Source organism: Pezoporus wallicus, unplaced genomic scaffold, assembly GCF_028554395.1.
Source record: "Pezoporus wallicus isolate ANWC-B61680 ecotype Strahan unplaced genomic scaffold, APGP_CSIRO_Pwel_v1 scaffold_8441, whole genome shotgun sequence".
NCBI classification, from domain to species: domain Eukaryota; kingdom Metazoa; phylum Chordata; class Aves; order Psittaciformes; family Psittacidae; genus Pezoporus; species Pezoporus wallicus.
In genome coordinates, this window is record NW_026641359.1 from 424,572 (window position 1) to 448,384 (window position 23,813).

The 23,813-nt window shown below is 49.4% G+C and overlaps 2 protein-coding genes and 6 pseudogenes across 4 annotated transcripts; all 8 read right to left on the minus strand.

Annotated features, from left to right (window-relative positions):
* Nucleotides 1-302: 302 nt before the first annotated feature.
* LOC130606666 (feather beta keratin-like) lies at nt 303-1,041 on the minus strand (annotated as a pseudogene).
* A 2,300-nt stretch (nt 1,042-3,341) lies between these two features.
* On the minus strand, nt 3,342-4,080 carry LOC130606667 (feather beta keratin-like; annotated as a pseudogene).
* A 2,043-nt stretch (nt 4,081-6,123) lies between these two features.
* Nucleotides 6,124-7,109, minus strand: LOC130606744 (feather beta keratin-like; annotated as a pseudogene).
* Nucleotides 7,110-9,443: 2,334 nt separating this feature from the next.
* LOC130606745 (feather beta keratin-like) lies at nt 9,444-10,145 on the minus strand (annotated as a pseudogene).
* Nucleotides 10,146-12,413: 2,268 nt separating this feature from the next.
* LOC130606723 (feather beta keratin) lies at nt 12,414-14,513 on the minus strand. Of its 3 annotated transcripts, none has more exons than XM_057423243.1 (2): nt 14,364-14,513; nt 12,414-12,791 (listed from the first exon to the last, which is right to left on the minus strand). In XM_057423243.1, exon 2 carries the CDS (start codon nt 12,768-12,770, stop codon nt 12,474-12,476), a length of 297 nt encoding a protein of 98 aa, XP_057279226.1. In that variant the 5' UTR covers nt 12,771-12,791; nt 14,364-14,513; the 3' UTR covers nt 12,414-12,473. The 3 variants fall into 3 exon arrangements, with proteins under 3 accessions (XP_057279226.1, XP_057279224.1, XP_057279225.1); XM_057423241.1 differs by lacking the exon at nt 14,364-14,513 and adding an exon at nt 14,211-14,352; XM_057423242.1 differs by lacking the exon at nt 14,364-14,513 and adding an exon at nt 13,348-13,420.
* A 1,595-nt stretch (nt 14,514-16,108) lies between these two features.
* LOC130606704 (feather beta keratin-like) lies at nt 16,109-16,870 on the minus strand (annotated as a pseudogene).
* Nucleotides 16,871-19,361: 2,491 nt separating this feature from the next.
* Nucleotides 19,362-20,256, minus strand: LOC130606705 (feather beta keratin-like; annotated as a pseudogene).
* Nucleotides 20,257-23,073: 2,817 nt separating this feature from the next.
* On the minus strand, nt 23,074-23,370 carry LOC130606731 (feather beta keratin-like). The gene has a single exon (XM_057423253.1). It carries the CDS (start codon nt 23,368-23,370, stop codon nt 23,074-23,076), a length of 297 nt encoding a protein of 98 aa, XP_057279236.1.
* Nucleotides 23,371-23,813: the final 443 nt, after the last annotated feature.

Here is a 23,813-nt window from a genome sequence, read left to right on the forward strand (position 1 = left end):
CTCTTCTCAGCAGTAGGACAAGCATCTTCCTTCGACACACATATGCAGAGGGTTGTGAATAGAAACCCTCTCAACTTGCTTCAGGATGAACTCATGGCACAGGACAGCAGGAGGTAACAGGGACTCATGTTTCAGAGAGCAAAGCAGGAGAAGACTTCAGCTGGCTGTGTTTCCAGACAGCACAGGCTGGCATCTTGCTTGTCTCCCTCCCTTGCAGGAGGACACAAGGATTCTCAGCCTGCCTGGGAACTCTGGCCAGCAGCAGTGTCCTCAGTCCGGCACCTGGCTTTGGGCTTCCTGGTCCATGCACTCACTGGACATCCAACCTGGGCTTAGCAGGGCAGGCTCCTTCTGCCACAGTAGCGGCCACCAAGGCCAGAGAGGCTGAAGCCCCCAGAGTTGATGGGCACTCCCTCCTCACTCAGGATGCTGCCAACAGCAGCAGAGGTGGAGGATCCCACGGCGGTGTTCTGGGGGAAGGAGCTGAGGATGGGTCCGGGCAGGGTCACCACCACGGGAGAGGGCTGGATCACCACACGGGAGTCCTGGCACTGCCTGACACAGGGCTCGTTGCAGCTGTTGGCCAGTGGGGTTGGCCCACAGGGACGGCACAGATCGTAGCAGGACATGGCTGTGGGATGGAGGTGGACCTGGGAGAGAGGGCAAGGAAGAACAGTCAGCAGGCAAGAATCACCCTGGCAGCCTACAAACCCAGAGCAAAGCACAGGCTTGGGAGAAGGGACAGCATCAGGAGGGAGGAAGAGAGATCCTGGACACCCAGTCCAGTAGCATCCCCTGAAAAAACTTGTCCCCCTCCTTCCATTGTTGTTGCAAGGATGCAAAACTTAGGATACAAAGAGTAAGGAGCTCAGTGATACAAGAAGACAGAGGAGAAAAGGAGAAAGAGTTTGAAAAGGCAGTTCTATCTCACCTTGCTTACCAAGGAGGAGAAGGCAAGAGAAGTGGATGAGGGAGCCTGCAGCTGCACTGGCTTTTATACTGCGCCAGACTGCCCCAGGCCCACAGGCACTCTTTTAGTAAGGAATGTGTTTACCAGCAAGCTCATCTTCCATGCAAAGCATCACAATTAAAGAAATGGGAACTGTTCTTCATGTTCCCTGCAACACTTCCTTTTCATTTCCCTGTTCATGATGTGCCCATTCAGCCACTCGGGCTCCTTTCAACTAACACAAATAGAGCTCAAACACTTCCAGGGGAAATGACAAGTCAGCATAGGCAGATGATGCAGCCAATGAGGAGTGTCCTAACTCTCCAGGTGATGACAGATTCCTGCCCTGCAGGACATCGCTTTAAAGTGTTTCCTAATAAATGTGGCCCATCTCCTCATAACCTTGAGGCTTCAGCCTGGACATCCACACACAAGGTTCAGTTCCACGAGCCACTCATTCTTGTGTTATGCTCATGCGCTCTGTATTAGGCAATGACTTTCTAGGCAGGGCACCTCTGTCATGGGGTTTAGACATTCTCATTGAGAATGAGCTTTGACCTCAGTAGAAGTTGTTCTTCCTCTTTTGTCATCTTCCTTCTCTCACTCATCCTTCCCGTGTTTAGTAGCAGACTACCAGTGCTTAAGGACCAAGGCTATTCCCCTCAAAAATAGAGACCGCAGGCAAAGCTGAACACACACAGGGGACCAAGGCATTTCATGGCCAATAAAGATGTCCTTCTTCCACCCCATGACTTTACCGCCACTTCTACTCTAGCTATGAAGATGGCGGCAAACCGGACATGGCCAAATGCTTGGCAGAATTTCACAGAGGACACAACAGTGCTCAGTAGTGAACAGGGCCCATGACTCTTTGCAAGGGCAATTGGAGGCGTATGGCACAACAGATGGCTCCTACTCTACCCAAAGCACAACCAGAAGTGCAACACAAAGATTTCCCTGCATGTGATGGAGGGAATGAGAATTGAGATGGTGGGGTACCACTGCCTCAGCCTTTCTACCTTGGGACATGCTTGAAAGGACATAAGTATTGTTGTTTTTTATGCCCCCAGTCAAATCCTGCACAACACCTGTGTGGGATTTCTGTAGGATTTAGTGGAAGTTGTCCCAACTTTTAGCAGGAGAGTCAAACTAGTTGACATTTCAGGTAACTTTAAAACCTCACACTTCAATGATTCTCAGGACATTTGCTGCAGTGTGCATTCCTTTCAGACACAGTAACAAACAGGGGGACTCAGCAGTGCTTTTGAGCACAAGACTGCTCCAAGTGGGGCAAAGATGCTTTTCCTTCACCCTGCTCACCCTCCACATGCTTTCCAGCACGTAACAACACTGCACTGTCTTTAGATGAGACCCATGTGCACAGTGCCCCCTCCTGCAACTTTTACCCATCCATGATAAAACCCTTCCCAAATGTGGAAACATCCAGAAGAGACGTCACATCTCAGTTTACAATTGCCCTATCCAAAAGCTTCCCTTCAACTCCTTTGGCACTCTCTCCGCTACAATGATTTGCACAAAAGGCTTGGAGGAGGGAAGGGCAGGTGAATATTGTGAGTGGTAACATACAGTTAGAGTGTTGGGCAGGTGGGTCTTAGCCTGCATAGAAACATCTTCCAGCTGGTTATTGTATTGCATGCTCATATGGAATCCAGGATCCAACCTCACTTGGGGTTCCCATGTGCCCTGACAGAGCTCCTTACCAGCCTTTGTATGTTCAGAAAATATATCACACTCAATATCTCTTACAGTGACCATAGCCCTTGAATGCATTCAGCTCACCCTACTTGAGTGCACGCAGCTCATCCATGCACAAAGGTGGTCTACCACTGACTCTTACCCACCCACTGTCTCTCCCTTCAAGGCATTCCAAATACACTTGGACAGATTTTGCCTGAGCATCCCATTTCACTCTGCATAGCTTGACTGGAAATCCCAGAAGGGAAGCAACATGAGGAGAAACAAACTATAATGCAGAATAAATTTTAATGAATAAAAAGAGAGAAAGAAAGCAGTGCATCCTGAAAGAGACGATGACCATCTTGCTAAAAGGGCACCTGACACTCAGGCAACTCTTCACAGCAGTAGGACAAGCATCTTCCTTCAACACACATATGCAGAGGGTGGTGATTAGAAACCCTCTCAACTTGCTTCAGGGTGAACCCATGACACAGGACAGCAGGAGGTAACAGGGACTCATGTTTCAGAGAGCAAAGCAGGAGAAGACTTCAGCTGGCTGTGTTTCCAGACAGCACAGGCTGGCATCTTGCTTGTCTCCCTCCCTTGCAGGAGGACACAAGGATTCTCAGCCTGCCTGGGAACTCTGGCCAGCAGCAGTGTCCTCAGTCCGGCACCTGGCTTTGGGCTTCCTGGTCCATGCACTCACTGGACATCCAACCTGGGCTTAGCAGGGCAGGCTCCTTCTGCCACAGTAGCGGCCACCAAGGCCAGAGAGGCTGAAGCCCCCAGAGTTGATGGGCACTCCCTCCTCACTCAGGATGCTGCCAACAGCAGCAGAGGTGGAGGATCCCACGGCGGTGTTCTGGGGGAAGGAGCTGAGGATGGGTCCGGGCAGGGTCACCACCACGGGAGAGGGCTGGATCACCACACGGGAGTCCTGGCACTGCCTGACACAGGGCTCGTTGCAGCTGTTGGCCAGTGGGGTTGGCCCACAGGGACGGCACAGATCGTAGCAGGACATGGCTGTGGGATGGAGGTGGACCTGGGAGAGAGGGCAAGGAAGAACAGTCAGCAGGCAAGAATCACCCTGGCAGCCTACAAACCCAGAGCAAAGCACAGGCTTGGGAGAAGGGACAGCATCAGGAGGGAGGAAGAGAGATCCTGGACACCCAGTCCAGAAGCATCCCCTGAAAAATCTTGTCCCCCTCCTTCCATTGTTGTTGCAAGGATGCAAAACTTAGGATACAAAGAGTAAGGAGCTCAGTGATACAAGAAGACAGAGGAGAAAAGGAGAAAGAGTTTGAAAAGGCAGTTCTATCTCACCTTGCTTACCAAGGAGGAGAAGGCAAGAGAAGTGGATGAGGGAGCCTGCAGCTGCACTGGCTTTTATACTGCGCCAGACTGCCCCAGGCCCACAGGCACTCTTTTAGTAAGGAATGTGTTTACCAGCAAGCTCATCTTCCATGCAAAGCATCACAATTAAAGAAATGGGAACTGTTCTTCATGTTCCCTGCAACACTTCCTTTTCATTTCCCTGTTCATGATATGCCCATTCTGCCACTCAGGCTCCTTTCAACAGACACGATTAGAGCCCTAATGTTTTCAGGGGAAATGACAAGTCAGCATAGGCAGATGATGCAGCCGGTGATGAGGAATGTTCTAAACCTCCAGGTGAAGCCAGATTCCTGCCCTGCAGGACATCGCTTTAAAGTGTTTCCTAATAAATGTGGCCCATCTCCTCACAACCTTGAGGCTTCAGCCTGGACATCCACACACAAGGTTCAGCTTCACCAGCCACTCGTTCTTGTGTTATGCTCATGCACTCTGTATTAGGCATCGCCTTTCTAGGCAGGGCACCTCTGTCATGGGGTTTAGACATTCTCATTGAGAATGAGCTTTGACCTCAGTAGAAGTTGTTCTTCCCCTTTTGTCATCTTCTTTCTCTCACTCATCCTTCCCGTGTTTAGTAGCAGACTACCAGTGCTTGAGGACCAAGGCTATTCCCCTCAAAAATAGAGACCACAGGCAAAGCTGAACACCCTTGGGGGACCAAGGCATTTCATGGCCAATAAAGATGTCCTTCTTCCACCCCATGACTTTGCCACCACATCTACTTTAGCTATGCAGATGGCTGCAAACTGGACATGGCCAAATGCTTGGCAGAATTTCCACAGAAGACACAACAGTGCTCAGTAGTGAACAGGGTCCATGACTCTTTGCAAGGGCAATTGGAGGCGTATGGCACAACAGATGGCTCCTACTCTACCCAAAGCACAACCAGAAGTGCAACACAAAGATTTCCCTGCATGTGATGGAGGGAATGAGAATTGAGATGGTGGGGTACCACTGCCTCAGCCTTTCTACCTTGGGACATGCTTGAAAGGACATAAGTATTGTTGTTTTTTATGTCCCCAGTCAAATCCTGCACAACACCTGTGTGGGATTTCTGTAGGATTTAGTGGAAGTTGTCCCAGCTTTTAGCAGGAGAGTCAAACTAGTTGACATTTAAGGTAACTTAAAAACCTCACACTTCAATGATTCACAGGACATTTGCTGCAGTGTGCATTCCTTTCAGACACAGTAACAAACAGGGGGACTCAGCAGTGCTTTTCAGCACAAGACTGCTCCAAGTGGGGCAAAGATGCTTTTCCTTCACCCTGCTCACCCTCCACATGCTTTCCAGCATGTAACAACGCTGTAATCTCTTTAGGTGAGTCCTATATGCACAGTGCCCCCTCCTGCAGCTTTTACCCATCCATGATAAAACCCAAATGTGGAAACATACAGAAGAGACGTCACATCTCATTTTACAATTGCCCTGTCCAAAAGCTTCACTTCAACTCCTTTGGCACTCTCTCCACTACAATGATTTGCACAAAAGGCTTGGAGGAGGGAAGGGCAGGTGCATATTGTGAGTGGTAACATACAGTTAGAGTGCTGGGCAGGTGGGTCTTAGCCTGCATAGAAACATCTTCCAGCTGGTTATTGTATTGCATGCTCATATGGAATCCAGGATCCAACCTCACTTGCGGTTCCCATGTACCCTGACAGAGCTCCTTGACAGCCATTGTATGTCCAGAAAATATAATACGCTCACTGCCTCTTCTAACGACCATTGCCCTTGAGTGCATTTAGCTCATCTCACTTGAGTGTATTCAGCTCATCCAGGCACAAAGGTGGTCTACCACTGACTCTTACCCACCCACTGTCTCTCTTTTCAAGGCATCTGGATTTCCCTTGAACAGATTGCCTAGGCATCCCATTTCACTCTGCATAGCTTGACTGGAAATCCCCGAAGGGAAGCAACATGAGGAGAAACAAACTATAATGCAGAATAAATTTTAATGAATAAAAAGAGAGAAAGAAAGCAGTGCATCCTGAAAGAGACTATGTCCAGGCTGCTACAAAGGCACCTGAAACTCAGGCACCTCTTCACAACAGCAGGACAAGTACCTTGATCTGACACACATGTGCAGAGGGTGCTGATTAGAAACCCTCTCAACTTGCTTCAGGATGAACCCATGGCACAGGACAGCAGGAGGCAACAGGGACTCATGTTTCAGATAGCAAAGCAGGAGAAGACTTCAGCTGGCTGTGTTTCCAGACAGCACAGGCTGGCATCTTGCTTGTCTCCCTCCCTTGCAGGAGGACACAAGGATTCTCAGCCTGCCTGGGAACTCTGGCCAGCAGCAGTGTCCTCAGTCCGGCACCTGGCTTTGGGCTTCCTGGTCCATGCACTCACTGGACATCCAACCTGGGCTTAGCAGGGCAGGCTCCTTCTGCCACAGTAGCGGCCACCAAGGCCAGAGAGGCTGAAGCCCCCAGAGTTGATGGGCACTCCCTCCTCACTCAGGATGCTGCCAACAGCAGCAGAGGTGGAGGATCCCACGGCGGTGTTCTGGGGGAAGGAGCTGAGGATGGGTCCGGGCAGGGTCACCACCACGGGAGAGGGCTGGATCACCACACGGGAGTCCTGGCACTGCCTGACACAGGGCTCGTTGCAGCTGTTGGCCAGTGGGGTTGGCCCACAGGGACGGCACAGATCGTAGCAGGACATGGCTGTGGGATGGAGGTGGACCTGGGAGAGAGGGCAAGGAAGAACAGTCAGCAGGCAAGAATCTCCCTGGCAGCCTACAAACCCAGAGCAAAGCACAGGCTTGGGAGCAAGGACAGCATCAGGAGGGAGGAAGAGAGGTCTTGGACACCCTGTCCTGAAGCATCCCCTTAAAAAACTTTTCCCCCTCCTTCCATTGTTGTTGCACGGATTCAAGTCTCAGGACACAAACAGAAAGGAGCTCAGTGATACAAGAAGACAGAGGGGAAAGGAGAAAGAGTTTGAAAAGGCAGTTCTATCTCACCTTTCTTACCAAGGAGGAGAAGACAAGAGAAGTGGATGAGGGAGCCTGCAGCTCCACTGGCTTTTATACTGCTCCAGACTGCCCCAGGCCCACAGGCACTCTTTTAGTAAGGAATGTGTTTACCAGCAAGCTCATCTTCCATGCAAACCATCACAATTAAAGAAATGGGAACTGTTCTTCATGTTCCCTGCAACACTTCCTTTTCATTTCCCTGTTCATGACGTGCCCATTCAGCCACTCGGGCTCCTTTCAACAGACATGATTAGAGCCCTAATGTTTTCAGGGGAAATGACAAGTCAGCATAGGCAGATGATGCAGCCAACGATGAGTGTCCTAAACCTCCAGGTGAAGATAGATTCCTGCCCTGCAAGACATCACTTTAAAGTGTTTCCTAATAAATGTGGCCCATCTCCTCATAATGTTGAGGCTTCAGCCTGGACATCCACACACAAGGTTCAGCTCCACCAGCCACTCGTTCTTGTGTTATGCTCATGCACTCTGTATTAGGCAATGACTTTCTAGGCAGGGCACTTCTGTCATGGGGTTTAGACATTCTCATTGAGAATGAGCTTTGACTTCAGTAGAAGTTGTTCTTCCTCTTTTGTCATCTTCCTTCTCTCACTCATCCTTCCCGTGTTTAGTAGCAGACTACCAGTGCTTAAGGACCAAGGCTATTCCCCTCAAAAATAGAGACCGCAGGCAAAGCTGAACACACACGGGGGACCAAGGCATTTCATGGCCAATAAAGATGTCCTTCTTCCACCCCATGACATTGCCACCACATCTACTCTAGCTATGAAGATGGCTGCAAACTGGACATGACCAAATGCTTGGCGGAATTTCACAGAGGACACAACAGTGCTCAGTAGTGAACAGGGCCCATGACTCTTTGCAAGGGCAATTGGAGGCGTATGGCACAACAGATGGCTCCTACTCTACCCAAAGCACAACCAGAAGTGCAACACAAAGATTTCCCTGCATGTGATGGAGGGAATGAGAATTGAGATGGTGGGGTACCACTGCCTCAGCCTTTCTACCTTGGGACATGCTTGAAAGGACATAAGTATTGTTGTTTTTTATGTCCCCAGTCAAATCCTGCACAACACCTGTGTGGGATTTCTGGAGGATTTAGTGGAAGTTGTCCCAGCTTTTAGCAGGAAAGTCGATCTAGATGAAATTTAAGGTCCATTTAAAACCTAACTCTTCAATGATTCAAAGGACATTTGCTGCAGTGTGCATTCCCTTCAGACACAGTAACAAACAGGGGGACTCAGCAGTGCTTTTCAGCACAAGACTGCTCCAAGTGGGGCAAAGATGCTTTTCCTTCACCCTGCTCACCCTCCACATGCTTTCCAGCATGTAACAACACTGCAATCTCTTTAGATGAGACCCATGTGCACAGTGCCCCCTCCTGCAACTTTTACCCATCCATGATAAAACCCTTCCCAAATGTGCAAACATCCAGAACAGTGGTCACATCTCATTTTACAGTTGCCCTGTCCAAAAGCTTCACTTCAACTCCTTTGGCACTCTCTCCACTACAATGATTTGCACAAAAGGCTTGGAGGAGGGAAGGGCAGGTGCATATTGTGAGTGGTAACATACAGTTAGAGTGTTGGGCAGGTGGGTCTTAGCCTGCATAGAAATGCCTTCCAGCTGGTTATTGTATTGCATGCTCATATGGAATCCAGGATCCAACCTCACTTGCGGTTCCCATGTACCCTGACAGAGCTCCTTGCCAGCCATTGTATGTCCAGAAAATATAATACGCTCACTGCCTCTTCTAACGACCATTGCCCTTGAGTGCATTTAGCTCATCTCACTTGAGTGTATTCAGCTCATCCAGGCACAAAGGTGGTCTACCACTGACTCTTACCCACCCACTGTCTCTCTTTTCAAGGCATCTGGATTTCCCTTGAACAGATTGCCTAGGCATCCCATTTCACTCTGCATAGCTTGACTGGAAATCCCCGAAGGGAAGCAACATGAGGAGAAACAAACTATAATGCAGAATAAATTTTAATGAATAAAAAGAGAGAAAGAAAGCAGTGCATCCTGAAAGAGACTATGTCCAGGCTGCTACAAAGGCACCTGAAACTCAGGCACCTCTTCACAACAGCAGGACAAGTACCTTGATCTGACACACATGTGCAGAGGGTGCTGATTAGAAACCCTCTCAACTTGCTTCAGGATGAACCCATGGCACAGGACAGCAGGAGGCAACAGGGACCCATGTTTCAGATAGCAAAGCAGGAGAAGACTTCAGCTGGCTGTGTTTCCAGACAGCACAGGCTGGCATCTTGCTTGTCTCCCTCCCTTGCAGGAGGACACAAGGATTCTCAGCCTGCCTGGGAACTCTGGCCAGCAGCAGTGTCCTCAGTCCGGCACCTGGCTTTGGGCTTCCTGGTCCATGCACTCACTGGACATCCAACCTGGGCTTAGCAGGGCAGGCTCCTTCTGCCACAGTAGCGGCCACCAAGGCCAGAGAGGCTGAAGCCCCCAGAGTTGATGGGCACTCCCTCCTCACTCAGGATGCTGCCAACAGCAGCAGAGGTGGAGGATCCCATGGCGGTGTTCTGGGGGAAGGAGCTGAGGATGGGTCCGGGCAGGGTCACCACCACGGGAGAGGGCTGGATCACCACACGGGAGTCCTGGCACTGCCTGACACAGGGCTCGTTGCAGCTGTTGGCCAGTGGGGTTGGCCCACAGGGACGGCACAGATCGTAGCAGGACATGGCTGTGGGATGGAGGTGGACCTGGGAGAGAGGGCAAGGAAGAACAGTCAGCAGGCAAGAATCTCCCTGGCAGCCTACAAACCCAGAGCAAAGCACAGGCTTGGGAGCAAGGACAGCATCAGGAGGGAGGAAGAGAGGTCTTGGACACCCTGTCCTGAAGCATCCCCTTAAAAAACTTTTCCCCCTCCTTCCATTGTTGTTGCACGGATTCAAGTCTCAGGACACAAACAGAAAGGAGCTCAGTGATACAAGAAGACAGAGGGGAAAGGAGAAAGAGTTTGAAAAGGCAGTTCTATCTCACCTTTCTTACCAAGGAGGAGAAGACAAGAGAAGTGGATGAGGGAGCCTGCAGCTCCACTGGCTTTTATACTGCTCCAGACTGCCCCAGGCCCACAGGCACTCTTTTAGTAAGGAATGTGTTTACCAGCAAGCTCATCTTCCATGCAAACCATCACAATTAAAGAAATGGGAACTGTTCTTCATGTTCCCTGCAACACTTCCTTTTCATTTCCCTGTTCATGACGTGCCCATTCAGCCACTCGGGCTCCTTTCAACAGACACGATTAGAGCCCTAATGTTTTCAGGGGAAATGACAAGTCAGCATAGGCAGATGATGCAGCCAATGTGTGTCCTAAACCTCCAGGTGAAGCCAGATTCCTGCCCTGCAGGACATCGCTTTAAAGTGTTTCCTAATAAATGTGGCCCATCTCCTCATAATGTTGAGGCTTCAGCCTGGACATCCACACACAAGGTTCAGCTCCACCAGCCACTCGTTCTTGTGTTATGCTCATGCACTCTGTATTAGGCAATGACTTTCTAGGCAGGGCACCTCTGTCATGGGGTTTAGACATTCTCATTGAGAATGAGCTTTGACCTCAGTAGAAGTTGTTCTTCCTCTTTTGTCATCTTCCTTCTCTCACTCATCCTTCCCGTGTTTAGTAGCAGACTACCAGTGCTTAAGGACCAAGGCTATTCCCCTCAAAAATAGAGACCGCAGGCAAAGCTGAACACACACGGGGGACCAAGGCATTTCATGGCCAATAAAGATGTCCTTCTTCCACCCCATAACTTTGCCACCACTTCTACTCTAGCTATGAAGATGGCTGCAAACTGGACATGACCAAATGCTTGGCAGAATTTCCACAGAAGACACAACAGTGCTCAGTAGTGAACAGGGCCCATGACTCTTTGCAAGGGCAATTGGAGGCGTATGGCACAACAGATGGCTCCTACTCTACCCAAAGCACAACCAGAAGTGCAACACAAAGATTTCCCTGCATGTGATGGAGGGAATGAGAATTGAGATGGTGGGGTACCACTGCCTCAGCCTTTCTACCTTGGGACATGCTTGAAAGGACATAAGTATTGTTGTTTTTTATGCCCCCAGTCAAATCCTGCACAACACCTGTGTGGGATTTCTGGAGGATTTAGTGGAAGTTGTCCCAGCTTTTAGCAGGAGAGTCAAACTAGTTGACATTTAAGGTCCATTTAAAACCTCACACTTCAATGATTCACAGGACATCTGCTGCAGTGTGCATTCCCTTCAGACACAGTAACAAACAGGGGGACTCAGCAGTGCTTTTCAGCACAAGACTGCTCCAAGTGGGGCAAAGATGCTTTTCCTTCTCCCTGCTCACCCTCCACATGCTTTCCAGCATGTAACAACACTGCAATCTCTTTAGACGAGTCCTATGTGCACAGTGCCCCCTCCTGCAACTTTTACCCATCCATGATAAAACCCTTCCCAAATGTGGAAACATCCAGAAGAGACGTCACATCTCAGTTTACAATTGCCCTGTCCAAAAGCTTCACTTCAACTCCTTTGGCACTCTCTCCACTACAATGATTTGCACAAAAGGCTTGGAGGAGGGAAGGGCAGGTGCGTATTGTGAGTGGTAACATACAGTTAGAGTGTTGGGCAGGTGGGTCTTAGCCTGCATAGAAACATCTTCCAGCTGGTTATTGTATTGCATACTCATATGGAATCCAGGATCCAACCTCACTTGGGGTTCCCATGTGCCCTGACAGAGCTCCTTGCCAGCCATTGTATGTCCAGAAAATATATCACACTCAACGCCTCTTCTAACAACCAGTGCCCTTGAATGCATTTAGCTCATCCCACTTGTGCCTACTCAGCTCATCCATGTACAAAGGTGGTCTACCACTGACTCTTACCCACCCACTGTCTCTCCCTTCAAGGCATCCCAAATACACTTGGACGGATTGCCTGGACATCCCATTTCACTCTGCATAGCTTGACTGGATATCCCAGAAGGGAAACAACATGAGGAGAAACAAACTATAATGCAGCATAAACTTTAATGAGTCTAATAAGAGAATCAAAGCAGTGCATCCTGGAAGGGATGCCATCCAGACTGCTGCAAGGGCACCAGACAGGAACCTCTTCACAGCAACAGAACAAGCATCTTCCTTGGACACACATGTGCAGAGGGTGGTGATTAGAAACCCTCTCAACTTGCTTCAGGATGAACCCATGACACAGGACAGCAGGAGACAAAAAGGACTCGTTTCAGATAGCAAAGCAGGAGAAGACTTCAGTTGGCTGTGTTTCCAGACATCACAGGCTGGCATCTTGCTTGGCTCCCTTCTTTGTAGGGAGGCATGATGATGTTCAACCCCTCTGGGAACTCTGGCCAGCAGCAATGTCCTTAGCCCAGCACCTGGCTTTGGGTGTCCTGGTCCATGCACTCACTGAAGACGTCCAGCCTGGCTTTAGCAGGGCAGGCTCCTTCTGCCGCAGTAGCGGCCACCAAGGCCAGAGAGGCTGAAGCCCCCAGAGTTGATGGGCACTCCCTCCTCACTCAGGATGCTGCCAACAGCAGCAGAGGTTGAGGATCCCACGGCGGTGTTCTGGGGGAAGGAGCTGAGGATGGGTCCAGGAAGGGTCACCACCACGGGAGAGGGCTGGATCACCACACGGGAGTCCTGGCACTGCCTGACACAGGGCTCATTGCAGCTGTTGGCCAGTGGGGTTGGCCCACAGGGACGGCACAGATCGTAGCAGGACATGGCTGTGGGATGGAGGTGGACCTGGAAGAAAGGGCAGGCAAATCAGAGGCAGTCTTTGAGGGGTACCCTGACAGCCTGCTCAGCCAGAGCAAAAGCACAGGGTTGTGAGCAGGGACAGCCTCAGTAGGGAGAGAGATCAAAGCCACCCAATCCTGAACAAAGCCATGAGAAAGGAGCTCTGTAAATCTAGAAGACAGAGGAGAACAGGAGAATAAGAGTGGGAAAAAGCAGTTGTATCTCACCTTGCTCACCAAGGAGGAGAAAGCAAGAGAAGTGGATGAAGGAGCCTGCAGCTGGACTGGCTTTTATACTGCTCCAGACTGCCCCAGGCCCAGAGGCACCCTTTGAGCATGTAATGTGTTTACCAGCAAGCTCATCTTCCATGCAAAGCATCACAATTAAAGAAATGGGGACGCTGTTTATGTTCCCTGCAACTCTGCCTTTTCATTTCCTTGTTCATTATGTACCCATTCAGCCACACAGGCTCCTTTCAACTTTAAGTATTAGAGGCCATGATATTTTTGGGGAAGACACAGTAGTGAAGGAAGAAGAGAAAGGCAAGGAGGAGTTGGCCTACCTGACTATCTGATGCTAGCATCTCACCTTCCTGGAGCTTATTTTCAGGTTTTATTCTAAGATGTGAAGCCTCATGGTTTGATACTTACCATTAAAGTTCAGACTTCCAACAAATCTGCCATGAAAGGACCAGCATATTCCTCTGCTTTATTTACTGACCAGCTCAGGCTGTCTCAGGCACCAGTTTTCCAAGCATGTTCTTGCGTTTTCTGTGCTTCTGTGATACTGATCATTGCTCTTTGGAGTTAACAAGCATGGCTGTTTTCCTTCTCACTGATAACAGAAGCATCTAGATGGCCCAGTCACAGAGGCAGCTTTCATCAGGGACATTGCTCTGCCAGAGCCAAGTATTGGATCACCATTTCTGTTAAATTGGGTTGTCCCCCCAAAACAAAAGCACATTCTGGGTACCAAATACATCTGATTTCCTCCTCCCCATGATCCATCCCTCAGCTTCTGCTCAACATATCAACATGAGACCACACACAGTTTTAAAGACTCAGCAAGATTTCCATGCAACATGTAATCTCCTCAGAAACAAGCGACTTCTAGCAGTGATGGCTGAGCAGCTGATGTCAGGATTTCCACAGAGAGGCATTCCAAGGGAAGGATTCAATGCTCTACACTACATTTTCTGCGATAGAAGAGGAGCTGAATGTTGCCAAGAGGAATGACAGTCCTGCTTGGGGCACCAGCCACATTCCTCTGACACCCCAACTGGGTCTTCATTTCAAAGAGTGGACAAAACTCCTTCCCCTATTAGGTTGGGACTTTACAAGAGAAGCAACTCTCTAATCACAGAGGCCCAGATTAAATTCCTCATGTAAAATGATGAGGGGAGCTTAGAAGTTTGCATTGATTTACCTGATGAGGACAGCAAAAATCCATCTATCCAGACATGCTGTCAGGGCTCGGTGAGTGCAAGCTATTCCTTCCAGAATGGGAGCCAGGAGATGAGCATCATTACAAAGGCAGGAGGACAGAAACCTCGCCAGCAATGGCCCCACTGCACAGTACCTGAGCAAGGAAAATGCACAGACAGTAGACAGGTGCAGCCCAGAGTCCAGGTCAACCATCAAGCTCCTGATGAAGTAGCACTGACATAAGGCAACACAGTCACTCCACACATTAGGAGCAGATCCCTGGATGCTAACCTGGGCCACAAAGCTCATCAGCTGCCAATGAGGGCCATAAGAACCAGCGAGACCCAAGCACAGGCTGGGAACTCCATCCACAGCTGACCGTCTGGATCAAGGAGGGTCAGGCATACACAAATGTGCTAAAAACCAAGAAGCTCACACTCCTACTGCTAAGCTGAAGAAAAGAGCAAAGGCTCAGTACAGAGCTTAAATAGAGAAGTGGGTTAAAGGGGAGTGAGAGGACTGAGAGATCCCAGGTGAGGCTCATCACAGCCCTTTGCCTGGGAGTTCTTGCACTCAGGCCATTGATGTGCAGAAGAGGAAATCTCTTCTGCACCTGGGACACAGCACACCAGCTCCATCTATGACCACAGTGTGGGGAGAGGGACTTTTCCATCAAGAGAGCAAGTTTACATTCATTGTGTATGTGCAAAATCTGTCCTTTCTTCTAAGCATCCTTTCAATCCTACCCCTGCCCCAGAAAATCCATGGGTAGGGTCTCCTGCCAGACCTTCATATTCTCACATTCAATGCCCATGGTGAGGGTCTGCCCAAAGTCTCCAGTGCCCTGCTGCACCCTCCTGTCTCTGATCACATGCAACTAATGCTGCTTTCCCTTCCTAGTGTGATCTTTTCTGCACACCTTGCTTCTGCTGTCAGCTTATCATGGCTCGTAAGTGTTGGTGGACAATGCACTCACTATGTGTCTTACTGCACAGAAGGACACAGAGTTTTGATGACAGTGGCTTTAATTCATGGAAGGCAAGCCTTTACCTCTGAGAAAGGCGGTGTAGGGATCCTCATAGTGTATGGGACAGCAAAAGAGATGTCCCTCATTCAACATGAAGCAAGACTGAGAACCACAGAGCAAAACATCACTTGTGAAAGAGTAGAAGATAAGGGAGGAAAGAATAGGCAGCTTGTCATCTTTGTCTTGGAGCTATGGAAATCATTGCAGGGGTATGCTCCCAGAAAAGCAAGCCTAGTGTTCAGGACAAAGGGATATACATGACCTTAGGTAGGCATGCAAAGAACAGTGATATCTAAGTGACCATTTCAGTGGGACTTCCCTCCTCCAAATCCCCCACAGAAGATATGAATCTTCTACATGCCTTTAGTGAAACCTTTCCCTGGTATAGCATCCCCTTTTTCCCTACCCCATTTAGATTGCAATCGCAGAAGGGAAGGAACACGAGGAGACTCAAACTACAATGCAGCATAAACTTTAATGAGACTAAAAAGAGAAAAAGAGCAGTGCATCCTGGAAGGCATGCCATCCAGACTGCTACAAGGGCACCTGACAGTCAGGCACCTCTTCACAGCAACAGGACACGTATCTTCATCTGACACACAGGGAGAGAGTGGTGATCAGAGACACTCTCAACTTGCTTCAGGTTGAACACACGGCACAGGACAACAGGAGGCAACAAAAATTCATGATGTAAGAAGAAAGCAGGAGAAGAAGAAGACATCAGCTGGCACTTTGCTTGTCTCCCTCCTTTGCAGGAGGACACAAGGATGCTCAACCCATCTGGGAACTCTGGCCAGCAGCAATGTCCTCAGTCCAGCACCTGGCTTTGGGCTTCCTGGTCCATGCACTCACTGAAGACGTCCAACCTGGGCTTAGCAGGGCAGGCTCCTTCTGCCGCAGTAGCGGCCACCAAGGCCAGAGAGGTTGAAGCCCCCAGAGTTGATGGGCACTCCCTCCTCACTCAGGATGCTGCCAACAGCAGCAGAGGTGGAGGATCCCACGGCGGTGTTCTGGGGGAAGGAGCTGAGGATGGGTCCGGGCAGGGTCACCACCACGGGAGAGGGCTGGATCACCACACGGGAGTCCTGGCACTGCCTGACACAGGGCTCGTTGCAGCTGTTGGCCAGTGGGGTTGGCCCACAGGGACGGCACAGATCGTAGCAGGACATGGCTGTGGGATGGAGGTGGACCTGGGAGAGAGGGCAGGGAAAGCACAGACAGTGTTTGAGGGGCAGCCTGACAGCCTGCTCAGCCAGAGCAAAGGCACAGGCCTGGGAGCAGGGACAGCATCAGCAGGGAGGAAGAGAGGTTAAAGAACCCTGAACCCAAACCACACCCTGGAAAGAAAGCTGATGGTGTCCCACCTCCCTGCATTGAAAAACAAATTGAACAGAAAAGATGGTAACAAAATTAAGGAAGAAGGCTCTCATCAAAAGCTACTGTGATGCAATGATTCAGTTAAAGTCAAAAGACAGAGGAGAACAAGACAAGGAGAAGAGTGCAGAAAATTCAGTTGCAGCTCACCTTGTTCACCAAGGAGGAGAAGGCAAGAGAAGTGGATGGGGGAGCCTTCTGTTAGAATGGCTTTTATACTGGTCCATAATGCTCCAGGCCCAGAGGCATCCTTTGAGCATGATAATGTGTTTACCAACAAGACCATATTTTATGCTAATCATCCCACTTAAGTAAATGTGGTGGTTGTTTTTGTTCCCTGCAACACTGCCTTTTCATTTCCCTGTTTGTGACGTGCCCATTAAGCCACATATGCTCCTTTCAACTGGCACTATTAGAGGCCAAAATGTTTCCTGGCGAATTTACAACAAATTCAGCAGATGGTTCAATCAGCTGGGTGGAGTGGTGCCATATATTCAGGTGATGTCAGCATCTTACCCTCCTGAGGCTCCCTTCTTGCTTTTATTGTAATGAATGCAGGATTTTTTTCCATATAGACATAGGATTAAAAGGCAGGATTTTGTTATGCTGGGCCTGGCCCAATCCAGGTTTGTGCCTCCAGGATCTTTTTAGCTTTCTTAGGCATCTTTTTTTGATCAGGAAGACTATGCTGTTGCATTTTGAATTTTCTTCGGTATTTTCCACTGCCCTTAGAAGGAATAGGTTTGTCTTGTTTGCCCTTCACTTCTTTCAGCATAGCCTGGAGTTGCCCAATCAGCAGAACAAGAATGTTTTAGAATGAATTATGATGTTGCTTTCCCAGAGCTAGCCACTGCTCTTACCTTTCCAAAACCACTCTCTCACAAAAATGTCTTCTGGCTTCAAAACTCTTCCTTCTTCCATTCCCCATGTACATTCCTCAACCTCTTCTTTATCCTTTCATACTGACAGGGCAGCACATACAGCTCCAAACACTCAGCAAGGTTTAAATTCAATAGAAAACCCTCTGCATTAGCAAGAGAGGGCTGCCAGTGCCAGCAAAGACAGGCTGGAGAGAAGCAGATGTCAGGATTTCCACAGAGGCATTCCAAGGGAAGGATTCAGTGCTCTACACTGTATTTCTTGGAGGGAGACAAGGGCCAAATGTTGCCAAGAGGAATGACAGTCCTGGCTGGGGCACCAGCCACATACCTCTGACACCCCAAGTGGGTCCTCACTGCAAAGGGTGGACAAAACCCCTTCCCCAGTTAGGCTGGGACTTCATTTGAGACAGACAACTCTCTAATCATAGAAGTCCAAGCCAAATTCCTCATGGTAGAAGATGAAGACAGCTTTTAGTTTGACAGGAGATACTTAGACAATTAAACATGCATGCAGAAGAAATCCGACTGCAAAACAGCAACCCTACATGTTTCTTCATGCAGATCTTCAAACATGAAAGCATTTTCATTATGCTGAGATCATATTGCACACCACTTTTCTATCCGTGGTACTTCCACTTAGAAACATTCCACAAGCAAAATTTTCAAAGCAAAGAATCTATTTCCTACTTTTGTCCATTCTCCCCAGCTCAGTCCCCCATACTGAAGGTCTACATAAAGGCTCAAGCATGCTGAAACACCCTGCTCCTATGAGCATGTGTTGAGGATGTTGCCTTACTTCCCTTGTATGACTTTTTGACAATACTTCTTCTAATGGATCAGCATGGCTTACAGCTATGGATGGGAGTGCATTTCTACAGGGTTTCCTGGCAGATAAAAACAAAGGGATATTTTCAGCTATAGTTTTCTTTCAGGGAAGACCAGAAGACACCCACCTGGTGCAACCATGTACTCTTAACACCAGGGAAGTTCATATGAGTAGTTTCTGACTCTGACTGTAGGGTCAGTTGCAAACTGTACCCTGTTAAAAATAGACCATGGAAGGGAAGGAAAAAGAAAAAAAAATTGAAAATCAGTGCTTAATTCCTTTTAGGAAGTTGCTCTGACTGACACCAGTCCCTTCAACTTCTTTGGAACTTCCTCTGTACCCGGTGTTTTCAAGAAGGCCTTTGAGCAGGGAAGGGCAAGGACCAATTAGAAGCAGTAACACACAATCAGAGTCTTAGGCAGGTGGGTGTTAGCAAGCACCAGAAGGTCAGTGACTTGCCTCATCAATTGGAGGCAGTATCCAAGCTCAATTGTTGCTCGCATGTTCCTTTGGGGAGCTTCTGGCAAGACTTTGTATGTTCAGACCACACCAAACAACCCTCCATCACCCAATCTCTTTTCCAATGACCATAGACCTGTGGTACTCAGCTCCTCCAGGCACAACACATGTAAACCATTGCCCCTAACCCACTCATTTTCTTCCTCTCTAGGGTATCCCATTTCCCACTGCACACTTGGCTGGGCATCCCAGGAGGGAAGAAACACGAGAAGAAACAAACTGCAATGCAGCATAAACTTTAATGAGCAAAAAGAGAGAAACAAAGCAGTACATCCTGGAAGAGATGCCGTCCAGGCTGCTACAAAGGCACCTGACACTCAGGTACCTCTTCACAGTAGTGGGACAAGTGTTTTCCTTCCACTCCCATGGAGAGAAGGTGGTGAGCAGGGACCTTCTCCAGTTGCTTCAGGATGAACCCATGACACAGGACAGCAGGAGGCAAAAGGGACTCATGGTATGGAGAAGAAAGCAGGAGAAGAAGAAGACATCAGCTGGCTGTGATTCCAGATACCACAGGCTGGCACTTTGCTTGTCTCTCTCCCTTGCAGGAGGACACAAGGATGCTCAACCCGTCTGGGAACTCTGGCCAGCAGCAATGTCCTCAGTCCAGCACCTGGCTTTGGGCATCCTGGTCCATGCACTCACTGAAGACGTCCAGCCTGGCTTTAGCAGGGCAGGCTCCTTCTGCCGCAGTAGCGGCCACCAAGGCCAGAGAGGCTGAAGCCCCCGGAGTTGATGGGCACTCCTGCCTCACTCAGGATGCTGCCAACAGCAGCAGAGGTGGAGGATCCCACGGCGGTGTTCTGGGGGAAGGAGCTGAGGATGGGTCCGGGCAGAGTCACCACCACGGGAGAGGGCTGGATCACCACACGGGAGTCCTGGCACTGCCTGACACAGGGCTCGTTGCAGCTGTTGGCCAGTGGGGTTGGCCCACAGGGACGGCACAGATCATAGCAGGACATGGCTGTGGGATGGAGGTGGACCTGGGAGAGAGGGCAGGGAAGCACAGAGAGCATGTAAGAGGCAGCCTGACAGCCTGCTCACCCAGAGCAAAAGGATAGGCTGGGGAGCAAGAACAAGCTTCTTAGGGAAGAAGAGAGGATTAGAAACCCTAGCCCCACAGTTTTCCTGTAAAGGGAGCCCAAGTCTTTCTTGCACCTCCCTGCAGTTCAGCAAGGTGAACATTGATGCTGGCAGCACAACCAAGTTGTAAAGCTTACAGTAAAAGCTACAGGGAGACAAAGACTCAGTTGGAGCCAGAAGACAAAGAGAAAAAAGAGAAAGACATGAAAAAGGCAAAGTTTGTTGCATCTCACCTCGTTCAGCAAGGAGGAGAAAGCAAGAGAAGTGGATGAGGGAGCCTGCAGTTGGACTGGCTTTTATACTGGTGCAGACCTCCCCAGGCACACCCTTTGTGCATGCAATGTGTTTACCAACATGCTCATCTTGCATGCAAAGCATCATAATTAAAGAAATGGGGATATTGCTTATGTTTTCTGCAATGCTTCTTTTTCATTTCCCTGTTCATGACGTGCCCATTGTGCCACATAGACTCCCTTCAACTGATACTTTTAGATGCCAAAACGTTTCCAGGGGAAATGACAAGTCAGCACAGACAGATGATGCAGCCAGTGACGACTGCCCCACTTTGCCAGATGAAGTCAGCCCCTTGCCCTCCAGGGCCTCACTTTAAGGATTCTCATGTTGAGTAGGGCATGTTTTCTGGCTACCCTAAAATACAAGGCCAGAATTAGAGAGAATTTTCTGTGACAGGAGTCACCATACCTATTGAACAACATAATACCTAACTCCATCCAAGTGAGGATAGCCTCCAGCAGCTTCTGATCAACAGGAGAGGGATGTTTGAAAAACAGAAGTATTTTTCTCCAGCACATACTATTTCCACTCCCACCCTAACCCCACCAGCACCAAAGATATGTGTTGGGGCTTCGCAACTGTTCCTTCTTCATGCCTAAGGCTACCAAACATTTCTTCTTTGAGCCCACACCCTAACTCAATGACAGGCATTGAAAGCAGCTTGGAAAGCTTTCCATGAGACATTGGAACTCATAACAAATACTAGCCTAGGAACATATGCCAGAACATGCTGGACACAAGTGGACATCAGGATCTCCGTTTCCTCTTCCCAGGCACCTAAGTGTACTCAGACATGCAGTTTCCCACTGGCCTATAGTAGTAACACTGTCAGTGCTCACAGTGAGGATCTGCTGAAAGACTCCAATGCCCTGCTGCACCCTGCTCTCTCTGATTACATGCAGTTGATGCTGCCTTCCCTCCCTAGTATGATCTTTTCAGCCCACCTTGCTTCTGCTGTCAAATCAGCATGGCTCATGAGTGTTGGTGGACAGTGCATTCCCTGAGGGAATGCACAGAAGGGCACAAGGTTTTTGCTGACAGCAGCTGTCATTCAGAAAAGGCAGGGCTTTAGCTCCAGGGAAAGGCAGTGTAGGGGTTCCCACAGTGTATGTGACAGTACAGGAGGTGCTCCTCACTCTATCTGAAGCAGGAGTTCTGGGGCACGTGGCAAATATCACCAGTGGAGGATTAGAGGATAAGGCAGGAAGGTAAAGGCAACTTGTCCTCTCCTACATCACCAGCTACATGCTGACTCCATGTATGAGCAAGGTTACTTCCCACCCTGATGTCTGTGGACTTGCAATTGAGAGCAGAAAGGCAGGAAGACACGATGGCTGCATCCTGGAGGATTTGTTTATCTCCATCCTCCGGTGTTCAAGGGCAAGGGATGGAGAAATGCCCTCAATTGAGGGCATGGGTCATGTAGGCTCCGAAGCTGTGACTATGATGTTATGCCAACACTCCTAAAGTACTTCTGAAATGGGCCAGGTGGGACACACAGAGACTGGGGGCAGAAAGGAAGGCTTACATCTCCTTGGGCATCTGTCACACATCTTGGAGCCGTGAAAGGCTTTGCATGGGTTTGTTGAGAGACACAAGTCAGATGATCAGGACAGAGGGATGCGGTGTCTTTGGATATCTTTGTCACATGTGAAGGACGGTGTCCTCTATCTGACTATTTCAGTGAGACACCCACTCTCAGACCCTCAGATGAATGGACGTGCACCACATCCTTTCAGCCTGTTTGGGATCACATTTGCTAATGCAGACTACTATTGTACTCTGGGCTCCTTTAGAGCAGGTTGAGATAGTTGATCCTTCCCCTTCCCTCAGCAGTCATGAGGCCACACCAGGAGTTTCATGTACAGTTCTGGGCTCCTCAGTGTAAGAGAGACATGGACACACCGAAAGGGAGTAAAATGAAAGTCCATGATGAATGAAAATTAAATTTAAAAGATTAAGGGACTGGAGCATCATATATACGAGGAAAAACTGAGAGCTGGGAAGAGCAGGCTCTCAGGGATGGTGCTCATTCATCTGTTGAAATACCTGAAGGTATTTCAAGGAGGAACGAATTGCGCTCTTTTTAGTGAAGCCATTGAAAAGACCAAAGGCAATGGGGCAAGAATGAAACACAAAAAGCTCTCTCTGAATGTCAGGAAATAATTTTCATTGTAAGTGTTACTGAGCACTGGATCAGGCTGCCCAGGGAGATTAAGAGATTAGATCCTTGAAGGCAACAAAAAGCAATCTGGGCCAAAAGCAATTGGCTCTAGATTGAACTCATTGAACAATAGGTTGGACTAGGCAACCTCCAAAAGCAGCTTCCAACCTATATCGTTCTGTGATTCTGTGATTTCCCATTGAACAGGTTGGCTGAGCATCCAAGAAGGGAAGGAACACAAGGAGACTCAAGTTACAATGCAGCATAAACTTTAATGAATAAAAAGAGAAACAAAGCAGTGCATCCTGGAAGAGACAATGTCCAGGCTGCTACAAGGGCACCTGACACTCAGGCACCTCTTCACAGCAACAGGACAAGCATCTTCATCTGACACATATGGGGAGAAGGCGATGAGCAGGAACCCTCTGTGCTTACTACAGGATGAACTCATGGCACAGAACAACAGGAGGCAACAGGGACTCATGGTGTGGAGAAGAAAGCAGGAGAAGAAGAAGACATCAGCTGGCTGTGATTCCAGACACCACAGGCTGGCACTTTGCTTGTCTCCCTCCCTTGCAGGAGGACACAAGGATGCTCAACCCATCTGGGAACTCTGGCCAGCAGCAATGTCCTCAGTCCAGCACCTGGCTTTGGGCTTCCTGGTCCACACATTCAATGGAGATGTCCAGCCTGGTTTTAGCAGGGCAGGTACCTTCTGCCACAGTAGCGGCCACCAAGGCCAGAGAGGCTGAAGCCCCCAGAGTTGATGGGCACTCCTGCCTCACTCAGGATGCTGCCAACAGCAGCAGAGGTGGAGGATCCCACGGTGGTGTTCTGGGGGAAGGAGCTGAGGATGGGTCCGGGCAGGGTCACCACCACGGGAGAGGGCTGGATCACCACACGGGAGTCCTGGCACTGCCTGACACAGGGCTCGTTGCAGCTGTTGGCCAGTGGGGTTGGCCCACAGGGACGGCACAGATCGTAGCAGGACATGGCTGTGGGATGGAGGTGGACCTGGGAGAGAAGGCAGGGAAAGCACAGACAGTGTGTGAGGGGCAGCCTGCTCAGCCAGAGCAAAGGCACAGGCTTGGGAGCAGGGACAAGCTTCGTCGGGAAGAAGAGAATCTTAGGATTTGCAGTCCTCAATAGGGCCCTGCAAAGACAGAAACCCTTCTCCCACTCCCCACAGTTTAGCAAAGAGAATGGAGATGAATGGCAATGGTCTAAGCAAAACAGAACTCAGGTAAAGACTCAGTTGAGAACAGAAGACAAAGAGAAAAATTGAAAAGAAGACAAACAGAAGAAGACACTTACTACTTACCTCGTTCACCAAGGAGAAGGCAAGAGAAGTGGATGAGGGAGAGCCCATACTGGACTTTCTTATATACTGCTCAAGACTGCCCCAGGCGCAGAGGAAGACTTTGTACATGGAATGT